General features: G+C 59.7%; 1 protein-coding gene across 2 annotated transcripts; it reads right to left on the reverse strand.

Moving 5' to 3' along the window:
• Positions 1-172: 172 nt before the first annotated feature.
• GIT1 (GIT ArfGAP 1) lies at positions 173-15,493 on the reverse strand. 2 transcript variants are annotated; one of them, XM_077165381.1, is made up of 21 exons: positions 15,364-15,493; positions 9,563-9,696; positions 8,998-9,110; positions 8,784-8,889; positions 8,023-8,240; positions 7,843-7,937; positions 7,464-7,506; positions 5,643-5,669; positions 5,406-5,454; positions 4,925-4,997; positions 4,251-4,348; positions 3,748-3,859; positions 3,492-3,625; positions 3,176-3,328; positions 2,818-3,048; positions 2,668-2,721; positions 2,423-2,509; positions 2,207-2,280; positions 1,895-2,077; positions 1,737-1,800; positions 173-1,587 (listed from the first exon to the last, which is right to left on the reverse strand). In XM_077165381.1, the coding sequence occupies exons 1-21, from the start codon at positions 15,413-15,415 to the stop codon at positions 1,375-1,377; spliced, it is 2,313 nt and encodes a 770-aa protein (XP_077021496.1). In that variant the 5' UTR covers positions 15,416-15,493; the 3' UTR covers positions 173-1,374. The 2 variants fall into 2 exon arrangements, with proteins under 2 accessions (XP_077021496.1, XP_077021495.1); XM_077165380.1 differs by lacking the exon at positions 5,643-5,669 and having other exon boundaries at positions 15,364-15,489.
• Between the last annotated feature and the right edge of the window lie 4,016 nt (positions 15,494-19,509).

Raw genomic sequence — 19,509 nt, forward strand, 5'->3', positions numbered from 1 at the left:
TAATTTTGAAACCCCTATTTCCCAAGTTCATAACCTGAAAGACAAACATTCCTCCAACACTGGGCTTCCTGAACACCAGCAGCTCCCATTGCTTTTTGTATCTTGGCCAGGTGTGCCTTTCAGATCTGCTGTCCCCGACTCCACCCCCACTTCTCTGAGCATCAGAGAGCACCATGGTCACTTATTTATTTTTGATACAAATGTACATGACACACGTCTTGACAGTCAGCCCACCCACCACCACACAGACAGGGCCTGGCCCCCCCAGAATCAGGACAGGGAGAAGAGCTGGCATGTGCCGCTCATCAGCCCACCAAGCTGCAGGGCCCAGAGGGTGGGCCCACAGCAGAGGTGCAGGTGCTGACAGTGGGTGCTGGCATCTCAGAGTGGGTGGAGAACAGGGCTCTCAGCTCTGCATCCACCTGCTGAGTTGGAGACCCTGGGGAGCCAGCCCCAGGCTCAGATCTCTGCCCCAGCCAGCGCAGTCCCCTTCCACAAGGGAGGGGGACAAGAAATGGAAGGAAGTGGTTTCTGTTTGAAGTTCAAAGAGGAGGAGTTTGAGGGGGGAGAAAAGGGGAGGCAGCTGGCAGGAACACAGCTGGGTATCCCAGCGGTCCCTGGCCCCTGGGTGGGGGAGAGGGAGGCTGGCCCCTAATGCTAGTCCCACTGCTCAGGTCCCCTCACCCCTCACTAAACCCAGATGGACCAGGCCTCTGGAACGGCACAGCCGCCCCGCACACTCACACGCAGGCACTCAGGGACACTCAGTTACCACAAAGTTAAAATTAGGGGATGGAAGAGAAGAGAACAAAAAAAAGTTTTCCAGTGTTTGCTGCTGGGGACCCCAGCACACAGGCTGGCACCTGTGCCCTAGGCAGGGACTGTTTGGCATTAAAGAAAGAGCAGCAGGGGCTGGTGGCTACAGGGCAGGGACATCCACAGAGATTATATACAAAGGGGGGGATGCCCCCGCTCAGCCCCCCAGTAGGGCTGAACTGGCTCGTGGGGGTGGGGTGCATGTAGGGGAAGATGCCCCACCTGGAGTGCCCCACCCCTACCCTTTGCTGAGGGTGCCCCAGAGGGCAAGGGGCTGGGAGTGATGCCTTGCAGGCCCCTGCACGCTAGAAGGGGAGGGGATGCTATGTACAGGGGGAGGTACATGGAATATGGGGGACAGAAGCTCCTGCCCCCCACCTCCCCATCCTTGGGGCTTGAGGGGGGTGGGCACCAGGGCACCTGGCTGCCAGGGGGAAAAGGCAGCACTAAGGGCACTTGTGCCAGTGGCTCTGTTGGGGTGGGAATTAGTGTCTGGAGTAGCCCAGCTCCCATGGCCAGTGAGGTCCCAGGGTGTGGGTGAGGGTGTAGGGAGAGTGGTCACTGCTTCTTCTCTCGGGTGGTGATGGTGACCAGCTGCTTGGCAGCCTTGGCGATGTCATAGGCGCACTGGATCACCTGCTGCGTCAGCAGCTGGAAGTCCACAGGGGCACCGGGCTCTGGCGGCACGGTCTTCCGGCACTCGCTCTGCAGCCGGTAGGCGCTGGCATTGAGCAACCGCAGTGAGCTGCGCACTGGCTCCAGGGCTGGCCTCTGCGGAGGGTGGGGGAGAGGCTGGGCCTCAGACAGGCACCGTGACCCTGGCACAGCATGTCCATGTCTTCACCCGAGTGGCCACAGTCAGACTCTGCCTGCCCCACCCCAAGGGCCTCCCACTCCTGCTCCTCTCTCTGCTCCTGTACCTTTGGGAAGAGTGAGGCCATCTCAGTCACAGCCAAGTGGATCTTCTCTGAGCAGGGCACAAAGCTGTGGGGGGAAGGGAGGATAAGTGAGGGGACCCCCTCCTGCCCTCTGCAGGAACCCAGAAGCCACTATAAACCTGCTCACCCCCACCCGATACCTGTCATGCTTGAACTCCTGGGCCGCCCGCAGCAGCTCCTGAATGTTCTTGGTCACCTGCTCAGTCTTCAGGATGACGTCCTCGGTGCTGGGAAGCCCAGGGTCTAGGTCCCCGTCCAGGCTTTCCAACTCCGGGTGGAAGTCCTCCTCCTTACCCAGCTCTAGAAATCTCTTTCCTTCCAGTCTAGGGCCCAGGGTTGGAAAGAGAGACATTCCAGTGGATGCCCTCATGGGCACTCTGGAGCCCTCTTGACCTCCTCCCCTTGGGCTGTGAGCAGGGCTGGGGTTTGGCTGGGAACCTGGGGTTCCTCACCCGAGCAGTGGGTCCCCACTCTGCGTGTTCTCATAGTCGCTGTCGGCGCCACTGCCGTGACGGGAAAGTTTGCTCTGCAGAGTGTGGGGGGAGGGGCGGCAGGTGGGGTACACGTTCCTAGGCCCAGACCCCCCACCGCACTCACTCTTCCTACCCCTCCTGGCCCATGCATTTCAGCCCAGCCCGTCCCTCCAGCTGTGGGCCTGGAAACATTACTGTGTGGCGGCTTCCTTCCTGGGGGCAGGACAGCAGTGGGGAGGAGGGAGGGAAGGGCACAGCTGAGGCAGACACCCCCTTCCGGATCTGAAAGCAGGACAAGACTGGAGTCAGCCTCTCCTCCTCCCTGCCACCCCACACCCCTCGGCGAGGGCAGGGACTGTGGACATGTAATTCATCTCAGCCCAACACCTGGTGTACAGCCTGATGCCGGCATACACCCCCTTTCCCCTGCTCCTGCTTACCCTGTAGAGGCCAGCAGGGACGTGCACTGAATAGACGGCGTCATCCTCCAGCTCCTGGGATGTTAGCACAGTGGGGTGTTACAGCGGACAGGGCTGCAGTGACACCAACCCTCTGTTTCCCTCAGCCCTGGAGACTCGCGGGCAACTCACATTGCTGTGGAAAGTCTGGAGCCGTGTGCCGAGCTCGTCGCCTGGTGGGCCCCCAAAGGGCTTCAGGGCAGAGCCTGGCTCGTACATGGAGAAGGCCTGGCGGTCTCTGCGGTGGGCACTCGTGCCGGGCCCCACGGCTGTGTGCTCTGCCCGCTCACTGGGCAGCGGGGGCGAGGGTGCAGGCCCCGACTGCTGCCGTATCTGCAGGTTCTCCGCCTGCAGCTTGTGGATCTGTGAGCCGCCGCCATGGTGGGGTCAGGGATGCTGGTCCAGGCAGGCTCCCCACCTCCGGGAGAGGGTGCCCCTTCCCCAGGGGGTCCTACGAGCCCCCAACTCCCACTAACACCACAGCCCTCACCTCCCTCTGCAGCCTCCGGAGCTCATCACTCAAGCTGCTGTTGACCTTCATGAGCTGCTGCACCTTTGCCTCGGAGGTCGCCAGGGCCTTCTTCAGCTCCAGGTATTCCTGCAGCGTCACGGCCCCATCAGACAGGTCTGAAGAGTCCATGCTCTGCAGAGCGAGACACAGGCCAGTTGGCCACAGGGCTGGGTCCAGCTCTCTTGTGCCTAGGGCCAGTTGGGGTCCCAGAAGAGAGCACTGAGCTGTTGGACAGAGGCAGGGTGGGGGCATGTGGGAATGGGCAGTGGGGGCTGGGAAGGGGCGGCACTCAGACCCGGGCACGGTTGTTACGCGTGGCGTTGGCACTGCGCAGGGGCTCCTGGTCCGTGTCCTCGTCGGAGGCCACGCTGTCGTAGTCGTGCTGGTCGTCGAGGTCACTCTGGCTCCGCGTGGAGAACTCAAGATTGTCTGAGGACACAGGCCCATCACTCAGGGCTCACTCAGCCCCACACCCCCCACCACACCACCGCCTCCCCTGCCAAGGGAACCATGAAAGATAACAACCTGGCCTGCAGCCGCCACCTCCCTACCTGTGGGGCTGCTCAGGCTCTTGCCCTGCTGTCTCCGCTTGGCCTCGCTGAGGATGTCGATGATCAAGGTGGCAAACTCCCGAGCATTGAAGCGGGCCAACTTCTGCCGCCCCTGCAAAGTAGGCGGGCCAGGTCGGATGAGGGGGCCGCTCATGGCTGACCCCAGGGGTGAGGACAGAGCAGCAAAGCAGCAAGGCATCTCCTCATTATCTGATTCAAACACAGTTAGAAAAATCCAGCTTCATCTAGCCAATGTGCTGAGGCCAGTCCCGGGACAAGGGGCAGAGGCGTGATGAAGATTCAGGGTAGCAAGGGAAGCTCTTGGGAAGAGGCTTCTCTCCGAGTGCTCAAAGAAAAGCCTCTTCTCTGTTCCCAAATCCCAGTGCCTGGGGAGGCCCCAGCAAAGGGTGGAGAAGAGCTGGGCCAAGGAAGGCCCGAGCTTACAATGCCGGCAACTCTAGGATGGGGGGGACCCCACCAGGCCGCCCACCTAGCCCCCTCACCTGATTCCGGGTGGCCGAGTATTCAGGGTTAACAGGCAGGAAGGGCACGGCGCTACGTTCCGTCACCAGGGTGCTGTGGTTTTGGGTAGCCAGCCACACTGTGGGGGAGGGGCAGCGAGAAACGGGTTCACAGTGGCCAGATCCACAGTGCAGAAGTGGGGGAGCCTTCCTAGCCCCTCCCCACGCCTACTGAGCGTTGGTGTTCAAAACAGGTGGTCTTCAGGCACGCAAAGCTAGGCTGGGTGAGGCCGGTTGGGGGACTGACGGACAGAACAAGGCAACTCCCTCCTGCCTAGTCTGACCCAGAGTTTGGGCTGGAATCTGGCTATGGCCAGTGAGGAGTGATGCAGGGGGGCGGAGCAGGCCTGGGGAGAGAGCCAAGTGGGAGGGTGGCCAGAGCAGAGTTGAGTCCCAGTCCCAGGGGTGGGGGTGGGGGTGGGAGGAGCAGGCGGCTACCTCCAGCTCAGCACACACTGTCCAGCTGGGGCAGCTGCCCAGACAGGCTCACAGCTGGCAGGGGCTTATCTGCTGGCCTGCTGGGTGGTGCCAAACCCATGTACCCCTTCTTAGTCCCAGTAAAAAGACCAGAGACCCATGCCAGGTCCCAGCACTTCCCCAACAGGGCAGTGACTCTTGCCTGCCCTGCCTCCAAGGCCTGACACCTCCTGGCTCACCCGCATCATTCTCTCTTCGATCCACCTCGTCATACACGTCCATGGCAAGTTCCTCAAAAAGCCGGTTGCTGAGCTGGAGATGGAGAGGGGCATGCAGGCCTTATCAGATTGATTGGCACCCTGTGCTGGCAAGGCCAGCTCACCAGGACAGAGTAAGACGTGGGGAAGGGCTCATGTCCCTTGTGCTATCCAGTCCCCACAGTCTCCCAGGTGGGAAAGGGCAGAAGGGAGACCAGACCAGTTAATTCCCTCACAGGGCCTCCAACACACCTGGGAGGACAGAACCAGGGGCAAACACGGGGTGGGGAAGTTGAGGTCAGGAGACTGGTAAGACTAGAATAAGGGGTGGGAGGAGGACCAGGTCAAAGATATGGAGGGCATCTAGGACAAGCCATGAGGAAGGGGAAGCAATTACAAGGGGTTAGAGTGACAGATGTGGGGGTAGCCGCAAGTAGGAGGGGGCCTGTCTGAGCATACTCACCGCCTGCAACTTCTTCTTGGCAGCTTTGGCCAGCTCTGACAGGTCCAGGCTGTGGATGAAGGATGGAGATGGGAGTGGGGAGGAGGGGAGAGGCCAGCCATGAGAGGTGGCCAGGCCCTGGTAGTGACCTCCCAAACATGCAAGATCCCAGGGAGACAACAGCCCAAATGCCACACACTTAGCACCTTCCCACCCCACCCAGCCTCCAAAACCTGCACCCCCAGCAGGCACATATACCTCTGAGACATGCACTTTTGTCGAGATCTAAGTCCAGAGGAAGGCAGCAGAGAAAATAGGACAGAGGTAGTAATTACCCACAAGCAGGACAGCCCACACCTTCCCACATCAAGCACTGACACATCTCCATCCACACACCTGACCCAGAGTGTACAAAACTGAACGCATTCTTCCCCAGCCTCCTGCTCCTCCAGTTTGCCTTCCGTCAACTGGTAGCACACTATTCACCCAGCACCAGCCTCAGCTACTGAGTGTCACCTGATGCCCCTCTCACCTTCGACCACATTCACTCCCCATGTTCTACCATTATTTCCTCTGGCCTGGGCTTTTGTAACAGTTTCGTAACCTGTCTCCCTACTTCCAGTCTTGCCCCCACAATTCTTTCTCCACCCAGCAGCTGTTCATCAATTTGAACTAACATATCTGGCTGCCCCCTAGCCTTGAAACAATCTGTGCTTCAACAAAAAGCTCACTTTAAAAACAATCTATGCTGAGTGATTTGCATGTATTCTCTTATTTAACCTTTACCACAGCCCTGAAAAATACATACTGTCATCCCTGTACCACAATTGAGGTAATCCAGGCTCAGAGAAGTTAAGTGGCCTGCCTGAAGTCACACAGCCACTCAGCGTCTGAGTTGACTCCACACATCCATGCTTGGCACCCTCTCTGCTCTCCGGATGAAGCTGTAACACTCATTGAGGCTCCTAGAGAAGGCCATGCTCTCATCTGTCTCCATTCCAATATTGCTCCTGGGATTTCCTGTATCTCATGATATGCTCCGGCCACACAGGCTGCCTGCACTCCCTGTAGAGCATTCTAACTTCTGTGTCTTTGCCTCTGTTGCCGTATTCCCAACACTGGACAGTAACTGTCCCTTGACTATGCTGCTGCTCCTCTGGGCTGTGAGTTCCTCAGGACACTGGGTGTTATCTCTGTGTCCCCTGTGCCCAGCACAGCAGCTAGCACTGGGCAGGTGTTCAGTTAACATGTCATTAAATGCATGCCCACTTGGGTGTGTTTACAACACATACCGATGCCAGGCAGAACCAGACCAGAGTAGTAGGGAGAAGCCTTGGGGTCTCTGAAGAGGGGAGGTCTGGGTTCAGGGATCCCAGGTTCTAAGGCCTGACCACCCCCATCTGCCCACAGAGGGCTTTAGAAGAAGGTCTGCCTTCTAAAGGCCAACAGGTACAGCCTGTCCTGAACACTCTGCCATCACAGAGGTGGCCACCAGGTGGCGCTCGCATCTATCCTGTGAGCTGGGTATGGGACCCAGGTGTCCACCCCGGCCTGGGCGCCTGGGGCCTCTCAGAGCAGAGGCAAGACACACACACCACCCTGGCCCCCGCCCCTGTCCAAATCTGAACACACCACAGAGTCCTGGCTACAAGTCTCAAAGCGGTCGAATCCCTTGAGCCCACCCATCTTTTCAAAGAAAAGAAGTAGCTTGTCCAAAGACAGTGGGATCAGAGCCACCAGGAGCAGAACCCAGTGCCCAACCCCTGCCAGCCCAGGGGTCTTTGCTTGCACACAAGCCCTCGGGGTACTCGACAGGCACGGGGCTCAGGCTGTGTTGGCGGCGTGCAAGATGACACTTCTTACTTGCCTTGGGGCCAAGCATTAGGGAGGGAAATCTGGGCTGTGAAAGGCCTGTATCTCAGCCAGCCCCTGGGGAAGGGTGGAGGCAGGGGAGCAGTGCCCCAGGCCCTGTAGCCTGAGGAAGTAGGAAGAGGAGTTGGGGTTCTGGGGTGAAGCACCCAGCATGGCATCCAACAGCTTCTGGGAGTCTCTAGAAAGGGGCATCAGGTGGGCACTTACCTGTCAGCCATCTGTGGGATGATGTAATGCCCATTCTTGTGATCTGAGCAAAAATAAAAATGCCAAGTCACTGGTGCTGGGTGGCCTCAGCAGCTGGAAGCCCACCTCACTGCCGTGAGCAGGGCCTGACATCCAGAAGTGTCAGGAGGAAGGGAGAATGGCAGGCCACCCCCACGAGCCCTGGTTGCTGGTTGAAAGCTTTACCCGCCCCCCTCACTGCCCCGACAGCGCTGCAGCCCAGAGCCTGCAGCAATTTCTCAGGAGCTAGTTGCCTAGCAACACTGTTCCCCAGCCAGCTCTGTCACCATGGCACCTGCTGCTGGGCGTGCCTGGGTCCCACCTGCCTGCCCCAGCCCGGCCTTCCCCACACTCTGCTCACCCGGCTTGCGTCCACAGAGGTAGAAGGCCAAACGGTCAGTGAGCTCATACTGGCACTCCACTAGCCTTTCCGCCAGCTCATGGTGCCCCGCCTGCCTGTGGGAGGAGGCATGGCTGAGCCCTGCAGCAGCAACCGACTCCCCACATCCACCCATCCCCTTACCACTCAGCTGACCCTCACCTGGCATAGTCGATGGGTGTCCGGCCATTAACGTCAGGGGATCCAGGGTCAGCTCCATACACTACAAGCAACTCAGCCTGCAGAGTCTGCCCTGCCTTGGCAGCCACATGCAGAGGTGTAGTGCCCTTCTCTGGGTGGAAGAAGTTGGCCTGGGCGCCCAGGGACAGCAGGCGCAGACACGTCTCCAAGTTGCCTGTCCGCACGCTAGAGTGCAGTTGCTGCAAGGAGTGGAGCATGCAACAAATCTGTGTGTGCACAAGGGGACCCTCCCTATGCTGTACCCAAGCCAGGCAGCTCCTGGGGCTCCTGCCAGCAATACGGGGTCAGCCAGAATCAGGCTGTGTCAGGAGGACAGAGGGCTTGCCACTAAGAGCCAATGCCAATTAGAAATAGCTGCTACCAGTCACCACCTACCTTGTGCCAGGTGCTCTGCCTGATGTTACCTATGAGGTAGATGCTCTTATTTCCTTCCTATTTCACAGATAGGGAAACTGAAGCCCTGAAAGGCTAAGCAACTGCTCTGAAATGTTACAGCTTTTGAGTGGCAGAGCCAGGGCCTCATGTGTCCACTTGAGAGCTGAGAGGCTGTGGCCACACACAGCTTGACCAAGCAGTTTTGCCTCCCCCATGCCCACCTGTTCTCCCCTGATCTGGGAGCCTTTGGGGCATAGGGGTCAGTGGTGACCAAGGAGAGGAGGGTGTCATTGGTGGGTGCAAAGAAGAGTTGATGTCCACCCACACTGTCATGGGACCCCTCAAACCTTGCTGAGGTCTTTGGCGGTGACCCCGTCATCATCGCGGCAGGGAAGCTTGTGCACAAATGCCAGCATCTGGTACTTGGCCCTGATGAACTCAGACTTGATGGGGCTGCGTGGGGCATATGGGGAAATAGGGAGGGGCCAGTTACTCAGTCACCTCCCGGGCCCATACCCCAGACCACAGAGCCCCTGCTCACCACCCCTCCACCCTACTCACTGGACTTTGTCTTGGGGGTTGGCTTTGCGCCGGCCACTCTGCACTTGTGCAGGATCCAGCAGGGAGTGCTCCCAGATGGAGTTGGCCCCGTTGCTGGCGAGTGTGTGCACCATCTGCGGGGAAGAGATGCCAAGTGAGAGAGGGCACACTGGATGCTGTGGACTGGAGGGAACACCTCTTGAGTACCCACTGCAGCCCAAAAGGCTGCACAGGGCACCATGGGGGCCTACTGAGTGGCTGGCACTGTCACACATCAATCCAGTCCCACCACTAGAGGCCATGGATCCTCTGGGCACCCCAAGCCCAGTGAGCAGGCCGAGGCTCAGGGAGGTGACACGACGTGCTCAATGTTGCATGGCCAGCTAGTAAGTGGCAGAGCCCCAGTCAGTATGACTTGTTCTGGAAACTTCCTTTCCATGGGGTCAGTGGACAGGTGGAACAAGCCAGAGTTAGGCTGTGCTCCAGGGAGTGCTGCCCTGGAAGCTGCAGGTTCTGGATGGGTGTGGGGAGAGTGGTCAGGTCAGGGGAGTTGAGGAAGGCAGCGCGCCCCAGCCCGGCCTCATACCTGCAGGAGTGTGGGAGGCCAGGCACTGTGGCGAAGGTGCTTGACGATGGAGATGTGGCGTCCCAGGCTCCGGTGCACACTGCAGCACTCGTCGCACACCAGCACACCCCTGCTGATGGAGGCCCAGCCAGGGTCTGCAGGGTGGGGGCAAGATCAGCCATGGCCAGACACTGGGTAGACTTTGGCCTCCTGAGCACTGGCTCTGAGGCCGGGGTATGCTTAGTCCTCCAATGCACCCGCCCACCCGGGCCCCAGCAGCCTGTGGGATGGGAACAGGCTACAGAGAAAGAAACTGACCCTCGGCAGTAGAAGGGATTTTCCCCAGGGCACATAGCCAGGGACTGACAGAGCCATGCCCTTCCCAACACATCTGTGCCCGTCTGGGGAGGTGTGGTCACAGGCCTGCCCAGCAGACACAGCTTTCTGTCTTGTCTACATTACCAGCCCCACAGCCCTTCCCGGGGGAAGACGGCTACCTTCTCAGCCCTTCCTGCAGGAAGGCAGGAATCCTCAAGGGGATGCTGAGCCAGTGACCCTTGATGTTAAGCGTCCCTGGGCACCTACCTCTCCTGTGGCTGTGTCAGTGCGACATTTCTTCCACACCCAAGCAACTGCTAGAACCACTGGCCCATCTGCCTGACCGCCCTGAGCCTCCATGGGCTCCTATTTCTGCCCTTGTCCTGGCATGCAAAACAACCCCCCCACAACCGAGCCTCCTGCCACCAGCACTGAAGAGGTGAGCTGGAGCCCCAGTTAAGGAGAATGGAGAGAACAAAGGAACTAACATTGGCTGTGCACCCGCTTGGTACCTTACATGACTGTCAAGTGAGGTAAGACACGCTTTACAGATGAGGAAACAGTGGCTCAGAGAAGTTAGGCGGCTTACTCAAGGTCACACAGCCAATGAGTGGGGTTGCTGGGATGTGGATACCCACATACTTTGACACTACAGACAATGCCATGTCCATACCACCCTGCTGTTCCTCAGCCCCTACCCAGGGAAGGGGGCAGCCCAGCCAGACAAAGCCCTGAGAGCCACTCTTCCCAGCCCTTGGGGAAAAGGGAAATTTGGAAACAACAAGGGGAGCCAGAACTGGGTGGGGACTCCCAGTGTCCCTCTCAAGAGTAGGGGAGATGCCACCCATCCTGAGGCCCTTGGGAGAGGGGGAGGAGACAGCTGCACACAACTCAGGCTGCTGAAAGGTCACGGGGGAGAAAGCAGCCATTGTGTGCTGACAGAGAGTGGGGGCAGGGAGGCTCTCTCCCAGGACACTCTGCTCTGCCCAGGCCCCCACCCTGTCTCAGGAAGCCCTGTCCTTGGGGGCGGAAGGGAGTGGGCTGGCTCTCTGCCCTACTGGTGGCCACTCAGGGAGCCCAGAGCTGAGCCCTATAGGGTAGGACACATTTGAGGTGATGACAGCCTCCCCCAACTAGAAGGCGCTTTCTGGACCCAGATTCCCCCCAAGGGCTTCCATCAAAGCTCCCAGGAGAACCACCAGGAGGCTCTGAGTCAGGGGCCCAGCCTGCGCTCTGTCCACTGCGCACACCCCCTTCCCGTCAGGCCTGGGAACGGGAAATGAAAGAGAGGGCTCAGCTCTTTGGGCCTAAACTTTTTGGGAGAGCTCCCCCAAACCCCTCTCCCAAAAATACTGGGGTAATCTCAGTTGGAGCTGAGGAAGGACTTGGGAGCAGGATGGGCTGCAATGATGGAGACTGGAGAATGTCCCCAAAAGGGCGGCGCCGAGCTGGGGGCAGCAGAGGGATGGACCAGGTGACCACTGTCTACCATCTGGGAGCGGGGGGCAGATTCCAGTGGCCCATGAGGAGGAGGCCCATCATCTATGCCAAAAGAGGGAGGCCTAGAACGCACTCTCAGATTGGCTTCACTCAAACAGTGAGCAGCTCCAGGCATGGAAAGCTTCCCCCCCAACATTCAACCCCACTGGGTCAGGGGTCTGCCCACCAGCCACCTCCGGCAGCCCAGGCAGGAAGCCGGGAATGACGCAGCCCAAATTCCTCTTGCTGAAACGGTGGGGTTTCCTGTAAGTGGGTTGCCGCCCAGGCCAGGATCATAAACGGGCCACCCTGGAGCTTCCACCCCAGGCCCAGGGCCTCACTGGAGAAGCCAAGCCTGGAAAAGTCAGTCAGATAACCAGGCCCAGTGGCCTGGGACCCCACAGCAAGGACAGAACAGACTTGGAGAGCCCTTGGACATGGCGGTGACCAAGACCCAGGATCCAGGGACTGTGGCTGGAGGCTTTGCTCGGCACTCTGTCCACCCTGGGGGAGGGGCCTTCCCGCTCCTCTATGGAGCCCATGGTAGAGGGTTATGGTCAGAAATAGGAGGGGGCGGGGGGGGGGGGCAGGGGACACTGTTCTGGTCTGGGCCGTGCTGGTATTTATTTGCTCAGTTCTTAAGGATGTTACACATGGGAAACCCACCCTAACCCTACTACCTACTCACTGTGCCTAAAGTGGAGCCCCCAAGCCTTACCCAGGCCAGCCCTAGGCAGAGGGTACAGGAAAATTTTCCAAAAGTAAAACAACTGCTGCAGGTTAAGATTAAATGATCCTGGCCCCCAAGAGGCTCCTTGGACCAAACTCAGAACAGAAAGGACAGGGAATGTAGGGGGTAGGGAAGGCATGTGGTGGGTCCCTCAGTATCCTGTCAACCCTGGGCAGAATTCTGCTCCACGGTCAGGATGGGGGTCTGGTATGTGTCGGCAAGTGGCAGGAGGGGCCCTGGGATGGACATTAACCAGTGTCAATCCTAAAGAATCCTCTATGAAGGGGAGTTCATGCCACTCCATCCACCCCTGGCCTCCAGTGTGGGACAGAGAAAAAAAGTTATCAGTTTTCTGGGACCAGGAGATCTGCACTTAAAGGCCAGCCCCAGACCTCTCTCACTTTTTCTCTCCTGAGTCAAAGTAACCTGCTGGACAAGAGGGCAAAGCCCACCATCCGGAAAGAGGTTAAAGTCACCATAGGGATATAGGCCAGAAGGGAGGTTACCTTTTGGGGGGCACAAGGCACTGGGGAGCTGGAAATGCGCAATGTCTCGATGGGAGTGCTGGTTATACAGGTCTAAAGGCGGGTAAAATTCTGCAGGCTGAACGCTTAAGGCACTTTACCATATCCGTTACACCTTGATTAAAAAAGAAAAGCCCACCATTCACCCCACCCCTCCGGCCATGTTATGAAGAGACAAATGAACCCGCAAGCTCTCTTGTAACATGTTCAAGGCTGGCAGCACCTACAGCAGGGGCACCCCGGGGTCTTCACTCCTGTGCCTGGGGCTGCCAAAGCGGAAAGTGTGAGATGGAGGGTCTCTGGGCTGAGAAGCAGACCCTGGAGAGCTGTCCCCAGCCTCTAAAGGCTGGGTGTGTGGCAGGGTGGGCAGAGGAGAGGGGGTCCCAGATCCCTGCCCCTCTTTCGCACTCCCAAGGGCAGGCAGGGACACAGATGGCACCAGACAAGGTGGCCCAGCAGTCATACCACGTTCAACTGCCTCACCACATACTCACACTTGTCCCCTGCGTACCCAGGCCTGGGAGCATTGCGCTGTCTGGACTCTTACACTGTACCTCACTTTTCACCTCCAAGATCCCCCCAAATTAAACAAACACAAGAAGACCACAACCCCATCTCCAAGACTAATGGTGCAGGACCCCTATCATAGTGAGGGGGTGGTTTCTGGTGCGGATTCCACATTGATATCCTCACCCCTCTTCCCTGGGCTGATACAGAACCCTGACTGAGAATGGTCCCTCATGCCAGGGCCAGCGTCACAGGGTGGGGGGGACGGGGAAGCCCCAAGCCACCAGCTGAGGTCTACACAAGCCTCCAAGCACTTGGGAAGCACCTGTGTGTGCCAGAAACCACACAGGTGCTGGGGTGAAGTGACAACAAAGGCTCTGTCAACACCCTGCCCACCTCGCCATCTTTACCCGTCTCATCGCCTGCCTCTTCCTGACCTGTATTCTGGATCAGAAGAAAAGAAGGTAACCAGGGCACGAATCCCTGTGTTGGACAAGGACTGGGGATAGAATAGAAGCTGGGCACTCCAACACAACAGACGTGCACCCACCTCATCCAGCCCACTGGGCACCCAGAGGCCTCAGGCATGCCAAGTGTGCAATACAGTACAGCTGCCATGCTGATGCTGCCCTAAGCCCCTCTGCTCAGTTAGGACCACGGATTCGGAGAAGGGAGGAGGGCCCTCAAATACCATTTCTAAGCCAACTTCTTTGCCTTCCAGTTGTGGAAACTAAGGCCCAGAGTGAGGGAAGTCTTGCCATGGGTCAGAGTAAGCTGGAAGCAAAAGCAACACTAAGATCCAAGCTTCCATTACTGGGTGTTTGCTCAGACCCCACAGCCCTCCTTGCTGTCTCCAGGCCTCCCGCCCAGTCTATACCCACCCAGCAGAGATGCAGAACAGCCTGGGACAGACAAAAGACAAGTTTCTATCCCCAGGTCTGCCAGTGGTTGGGGAAAGACGGTCATGGTTGCCAGCCAATAAGGGGAGAGAGCACCCCCCTCCCAGCTCCTGCAGGGCCCTACAAAGCATGTCATAACTACCCACAAAGCACCCTGTGTCCATGTCTCTGCCGGGAACACACCCACCATTCCCAAACACACACACCAGAACCACCGGCGCATCTGTGGGGCTGAACCTGTTGGAATCTGGGCCTGTCCAAGGGATGGCTGAACGCTATGGGCCCATAAAACAGGACTTTACACCCTCACACTTAATTGTGCCCACATAGCACCAGGGGTTCACAGACCTGCCCCCCTGAGTCTGCCCAGGGATTTCCTCGAGAAAGAGCCTGCCCATTTTCTAAAGAGAACATGGACAAGGGTCAAGCTTCCTTCCTCAAGCCAGCTGCTAGCAGCCCCTCACAGGCAGTGTCCTCCCACATGACAGGAGGCGCCTCTCAGGTCACTGTCCATCACTTCCTCATCAGGCCAGGGGGATTCACACCAGCCGAACCTGACCCTGAAGGGAAGGGAAACACCAGAGTATATACTGCCAGGGGGCAGGCCAGGAAGTCAGCTTAATCCAGGAAATCTGGGCACCTCTTGCCACTGCCCCCCTACCTGATTCTGCTCGGACTAGGTGGGCCAGGGGACCGGGAGGGGTCCGGGCCCAGGCACTAGTGTCAGGCCTGCTTTCCCAAGCAGGCCTCACCGGAGAGCAGGAAAAGCTGAGGTTATCTGTTCCCAATCTCCAGCAGGCCCCGGAGATTCCTTAGGAACTGGAGGCAGGACATCGTATGAGTAGGTATCTGCTTCCAAGAAAACAGTATCCAGGCCCCAACGCATCTGCCCAGCTCTCTGCCCTTTGCCCTCCGCTAACCCCGCAGGCGCACAGACCATACAAGCAGCAGGTGCAGGACGCGGAGGTGGAACAGAGATGACAAAACCACACTCGCCCCCACCTCCTAAACCCTCCGGCCTCTGCCACAGCCATCCTGCCATCCCAGGCTGGCGCTTCCGTTTGGATACTGAGATGGAGGTGGGGGGGTGGGGGAGCTAGCTGCTCGCCTCCCTCAGACCGAAGGGTGGGAGGAGTCGCCGGGAATGCCCTTCCTCGCTAGTCCACGGACGCGAGGGGCCCGGGGACCCCAGGCCGCTCCTCCCGCCAAGGACGCGGCTCCGCAGTGGCCCTGGTGGGAGCCGAGGCCGGAGGCCGCAGCACCCCGCCCCGCCCTCCGGCCCCGCACGGCGCTACAGCCAGGCCCCGGCGCCTGCCCGGCGGCGGCCCCGGTGCATGGTCCCGCCCCCGGCCCGGCCGCGCTTACCCGGAGCGCTGCAGTCCGCACACACCTCCGCTCGCGGCCCCTTCCGGGACATCCTCAGCGGCGAAGCGGCCGCAGCCCTCTGGGCCAGCGTGGGGGGCGCGGGCGGCGGGCCCGGGAGGCGGCGGCCCCTGCTGCCCGGCCCGGCTCCGGCAAGGCCCCGGCTAGGCTCAGCGCGCCTGGCCAACCGTCCGCCCCCGGGGCCGGCCCGGAACCCGCGGCGCCCGCCTGCCCGCTCGCCCTCGGGCGCCCTCCGCCCCGCGCGGCCCCGCGCCGCCCCGCCGCCGCTCTCCGCTCGCTCTCTCCGCCCCCTACGCGGCTCCGGGCCGCTCCGGCAGGAAGCAGCACAGGCCCTGCCCACCGGGGGAGGGGCAACTGCATCCCCGCCCCGCCCGCCGCGCCTCCGGGAGAAAGGAAGCCGGGAGCGCGGGCGTGGGGGGGGGGCGCTTAAAGGGGCCGCAATCGCGGCACGGCCGCTGGCGCACAGCGTCGCCTGGGGCCGAGTCTCTGCTCCGGTGCTCCCCAAGCCCGGAGGCAGTGTAAGTCACCTTCACAGCCCTAACCCCTCCACTTTTGGGGCTAGGGGTGGCTCAGGGGCTGCTGAGAGCTGGGGATGGTGAGTCGGGGGTTGGGTGAAATCAGGAAAGAGAAGGAAGGAGATGGAGGCCGAGGTCCTCCTCCCTGTCAAAGGGCTGTGACAGTTCTCTTTTGGGGGAATGAGGGATGCGTTCTGGGCCACCAGATGCCCACGCCAGAGTGTTTGGTCACACTCTTACTGAGTACGCACACCTGCTCACAGTGTAGACCCCCCAGGTGCCAGAGAGGGTCCGCAAGGTAACCCGCTGCCTCCGGGCTAAAGAATAAATCTTGCCTCACCATGCTTCCATTCAGAGGAAAGAAACTGGGTGGTTCTTAAAGACCGACAGAGGAGGGGACCACCCGGCTGGTGTGCAGAAATCTCTACTTGTCATTTGTTTTATGTATATCCACCTTGTCTCTGGGCCACTAGAGGTGTGAGTCCAGAGCGTGCATATAACATATGGGGCCAGTTTCTTGTGATTGCCTCTTTCTGGACTTCACACGGATGCTGTGCAGACAGGCCGAGGCCCATGGAGTGAAAGTGCAGGCCACACGTGGGCGAACCCCGTCACTGACCATGCTCCCCCATACACTGTGCCCAGCTTGCATCCAGCTCCCATCCCTCCAGTGGCAAGAGGTGTGGGGAGAGAGGGCAGAGGTGCTCAGGACTAGGCTTGAGGGCCAGGTCTGGGGCGCAAGGTTAAGGGAACATTCCCCAAGCAACAGGGAGTCCTTCTCATTAACTGGGGTGGAGGTGGAGGGGGTGTTCCTTGGGCCGGGGTGCCAGAGTTGGTCGATTTTTCCCAGTGGCACCAGTGCCGGCAGTGATTTGTGGGTGGGCAGGCTGCTTCCCTGGGGAGACAAGTAATTCTCATGAGTCACCACCCGAAATATATGCAAAGCTGCCTCCATCGCTTTTTGCGGCAGCCTAGATTGACAAGTTTGCTTGAAATCGCGATCCACAGGGTATATTTAAAATCGCACCTTAAAAGAATCTCTTGCAAGCCTCCCTTCCCCCTATAGGCAGCCAGCCGCTCAGCTGCCGGGACTTCTGCCAGCAAAGATATCTCGCAGGCGGGGGTTGGGGGAAAGGAGGGGTGCACCACCTGCGGCCCCGTACCGCGCGGGCTCAGAGTCCACGGCTTTGATGGTGATAGGAGGTGCTGCGTGGTCGCCCGGATCCTGCGAGCAGCCCACGAGTGGTGCCCGTCCGTTCACCCCGAATCGACCCCCCCCCCAGCTCTGGAATTTCATTTATTAAATGTCAAGGCAGCTTCTGGCAGCCGGGTCGTTTGGCTGTCTTTGTTTCTCTGCTGTGTGGGAGCGTCTCGAGCACGTGGCAGCCACAGCGCTCAGGACGGTTTGGTGTCTCTGGCCGCCTGGGGTAGGCTGCCCCGCTCCAGGCTGAGCCCCTCTACCCCTAACCCTACCCACCCCTACCCCAGGCTACCGCCCTGTGCTCCCGGGCTTTGCAGGAGGATGATTCACCCCTATTCCAGCCTCATCTCCAGGTTGGCCGGTGGACTACCTGGAATTGACCCAGGCACGGATCCCATTCCCCAAACTTTGTTACAGAAGCCCCCGGCCCCTCCGCGGCCGAATTTCTGGATTTGGGGCTAGGAATAAAAGGACTTGATTTCTCTGTGGAGATGCTGCCACTCCAGGATGAAGGACTGCTAAACTAAAAGGAAATCACACACAAGATTCTAAAAATAATTTAATGAGAAAATGTACAAGAATCTACCCGGCCACTCCTAGCCGCCCCTCCCCCTCAGCAGCCCCCTCCCCATCTCCGGCCGCAGGCACGACACTCTGCTGACCTCTGGTGGTGTAGGAGGGCAGCGGTCCCCAGCGGCCGGAGACGCTAGCTGGCTCCTCCCAGCCTAGAGAAAGGGGCGCGGCAGTTCGCTCCTCCCTCATCCCTTCCCACCGGGGTCTGGCACCGCAGGGTGTGGAGGAGGAAGGAAAGACCACACAAAAAAGCCTGAGAGAGGAGCGGAGAGTTTACAAGCATTTGCTGGCACCTCCCACACACAAACACTTCTTCCATAGTTGTTCTAAGAGGGAGTGGAATCCCTTCTTTCTGCCTTATTCTAAGGTGGACTCCAGAAGGCCACCTGCTTCTGGTGTCCGCCTGGATGGGGGAGGGAGGGGCACCGATTCGAGGACCATAATATCCTGAGATCACCTAAAGACGTAATATCCAGAGTCACATTTTAGAGGTAAGTGGTTCCAGAAATGCAGAAAATTTAAGCAATTTACCTATGGTCACATATTTAGGCGTTTGAATTCGAACTCAGTTCTGTCTCACAGCACAGTTCTTGGGCTGAACCTCCTTGGGTTGGGCCTCTAGGTCCTTCCAGCTCTAGCAACAGGGAGCCCCGGAGGGCAATCAATTCCACACTTACCACACCCTCTCCGAGGTCCCTTCTGGCAGGGCCTCTCTGCCGAGGGGTCATTCAGTCTCTGAAATCAGTCACTTCCTCTCCTGAGGGGGCCACCCAGGCTGCGGAGCTGCCACCTGCTGCTTTCCCTGCTCAAACCCACTCTGGTTCTACTTAAGGACAGTGCATTGGAAGGGACTGTCCTCCTCGCCCCAGTGAGCCTTCACTCCCCGCCACCCCGTCAAATATTTAATATTCTAAGAGGAAAGGTTGGACTCCTCAGAATACTTCAGATGTCGGGCGTCTGGCTGCTCCAATAACTCTTGGTACTGATACCCCACACCTTTCTTAGGGATTTCCCTTTCGGCCACTTTTTGGGAGTCTGGATCCCTCCTCACGTCCCCTAGGATCCTAGGACCCTGAAGGCCACATTCCCTCCCCCTGCTGTCCCCCAATGCTCAAGATGGGTCTGTACCCCCCCATATTCTGCAGCAAAGGGCAAAATGCAAACGGGTGGGGGATGCTTCCCAGGCCACCTGGCATCAAGACACTCCTCCGTTTCGGCCAGATCCGACTCCTTCCTCACCATTTCTAGGGAACAGAAAGAGCGCGCTGGACCCTTTCCACCACCTGCCATTTCCAGCTCCACGAGGCGGACTACAAGCCCCATGATGCCGCGGGGCCGGACTAGAAGAGGCTCTGCCCGGGGCACCCGGGTCCCCCTCCTCTTTTCCCCGCAGCCCCGCAGCCCAAGCCGACCGCTCGGGCATAGGGCCGGGCTATGCAGCTGTGGGGAGCGGAGGGCTGCGGGCCCGCGTCCCTGGCGCGGCGGCAGCGGCGTCCGGGGGCCGGCTCCCAGTGCGCCCCCGCGCCCAGTGCGGGCGCCTGCTCCCTCCGCCGAGCCGCGTCTTTGTGTGCGGGGGAGTGGGAGGCGAGGCGCGAGCCCGCGCCGCGCCGCCGAGTGCCCGCTCCCTCCCCGGGCGGGTGGGGGCCTCTCCGCGCCGCCCGTCGCCGCCGCGACCGCTTCGCGAGGACGCCCGCCGCCCGCACCGCGCCGGGTGCGCCGCCCCCGCCCGCCGGCGCCGCTCGCACATGCCCGAGCCGCAGCCCTGCAAGCAGGGAGCGCCGCCCCCCCCGCCCCACGGCCCCGGGCCCCGGCTCCGGCGCCGTCCCTCCTCCCCGGCCG

The sequence above is a fragment of the Tamandua tetradactyla genome, chromosome 6, assembly GCF_023851605.1.
Source record: "Tamandua tetradactyla isolate mTamTet1 chromosome 6, mTamTet1.pri, whole genome shotgun sequence".
Taxonomy (NCBI): domain Eukaryota; kingdom Metazoa; phylum Chordata; class Mammalia; order Pilosa; family Myrmecophagidae; genus Tamandua; species Tamandua tetradactyla.

Excerpts from the sequence above, each read along its gene's own strand:
- GIT1 (XM_077165381.1), bottom strand. The coding sequence starts at position 15,415 with ATGTCCCGGAAGGGGCCGCGAGCGGAGGTGTGTGCGGACTGCAGCGCT. Across the intron at positions 9,111-9,562 it reads GGCCTCCCACACTCCTGCAG|ATGGTGCACACACTCGCCAG; the intron begins GTATGAGGCCGG and ends TCTTCCCCGCAG. Across the intron at positions 7,507-7,842 it reads CCTCTGTGGACGCAAGCCGG|ATCACAAGAATGGGCATTAC; the intron begins GTGAGCAGAGTG and ends ATTTTTGCTCAG.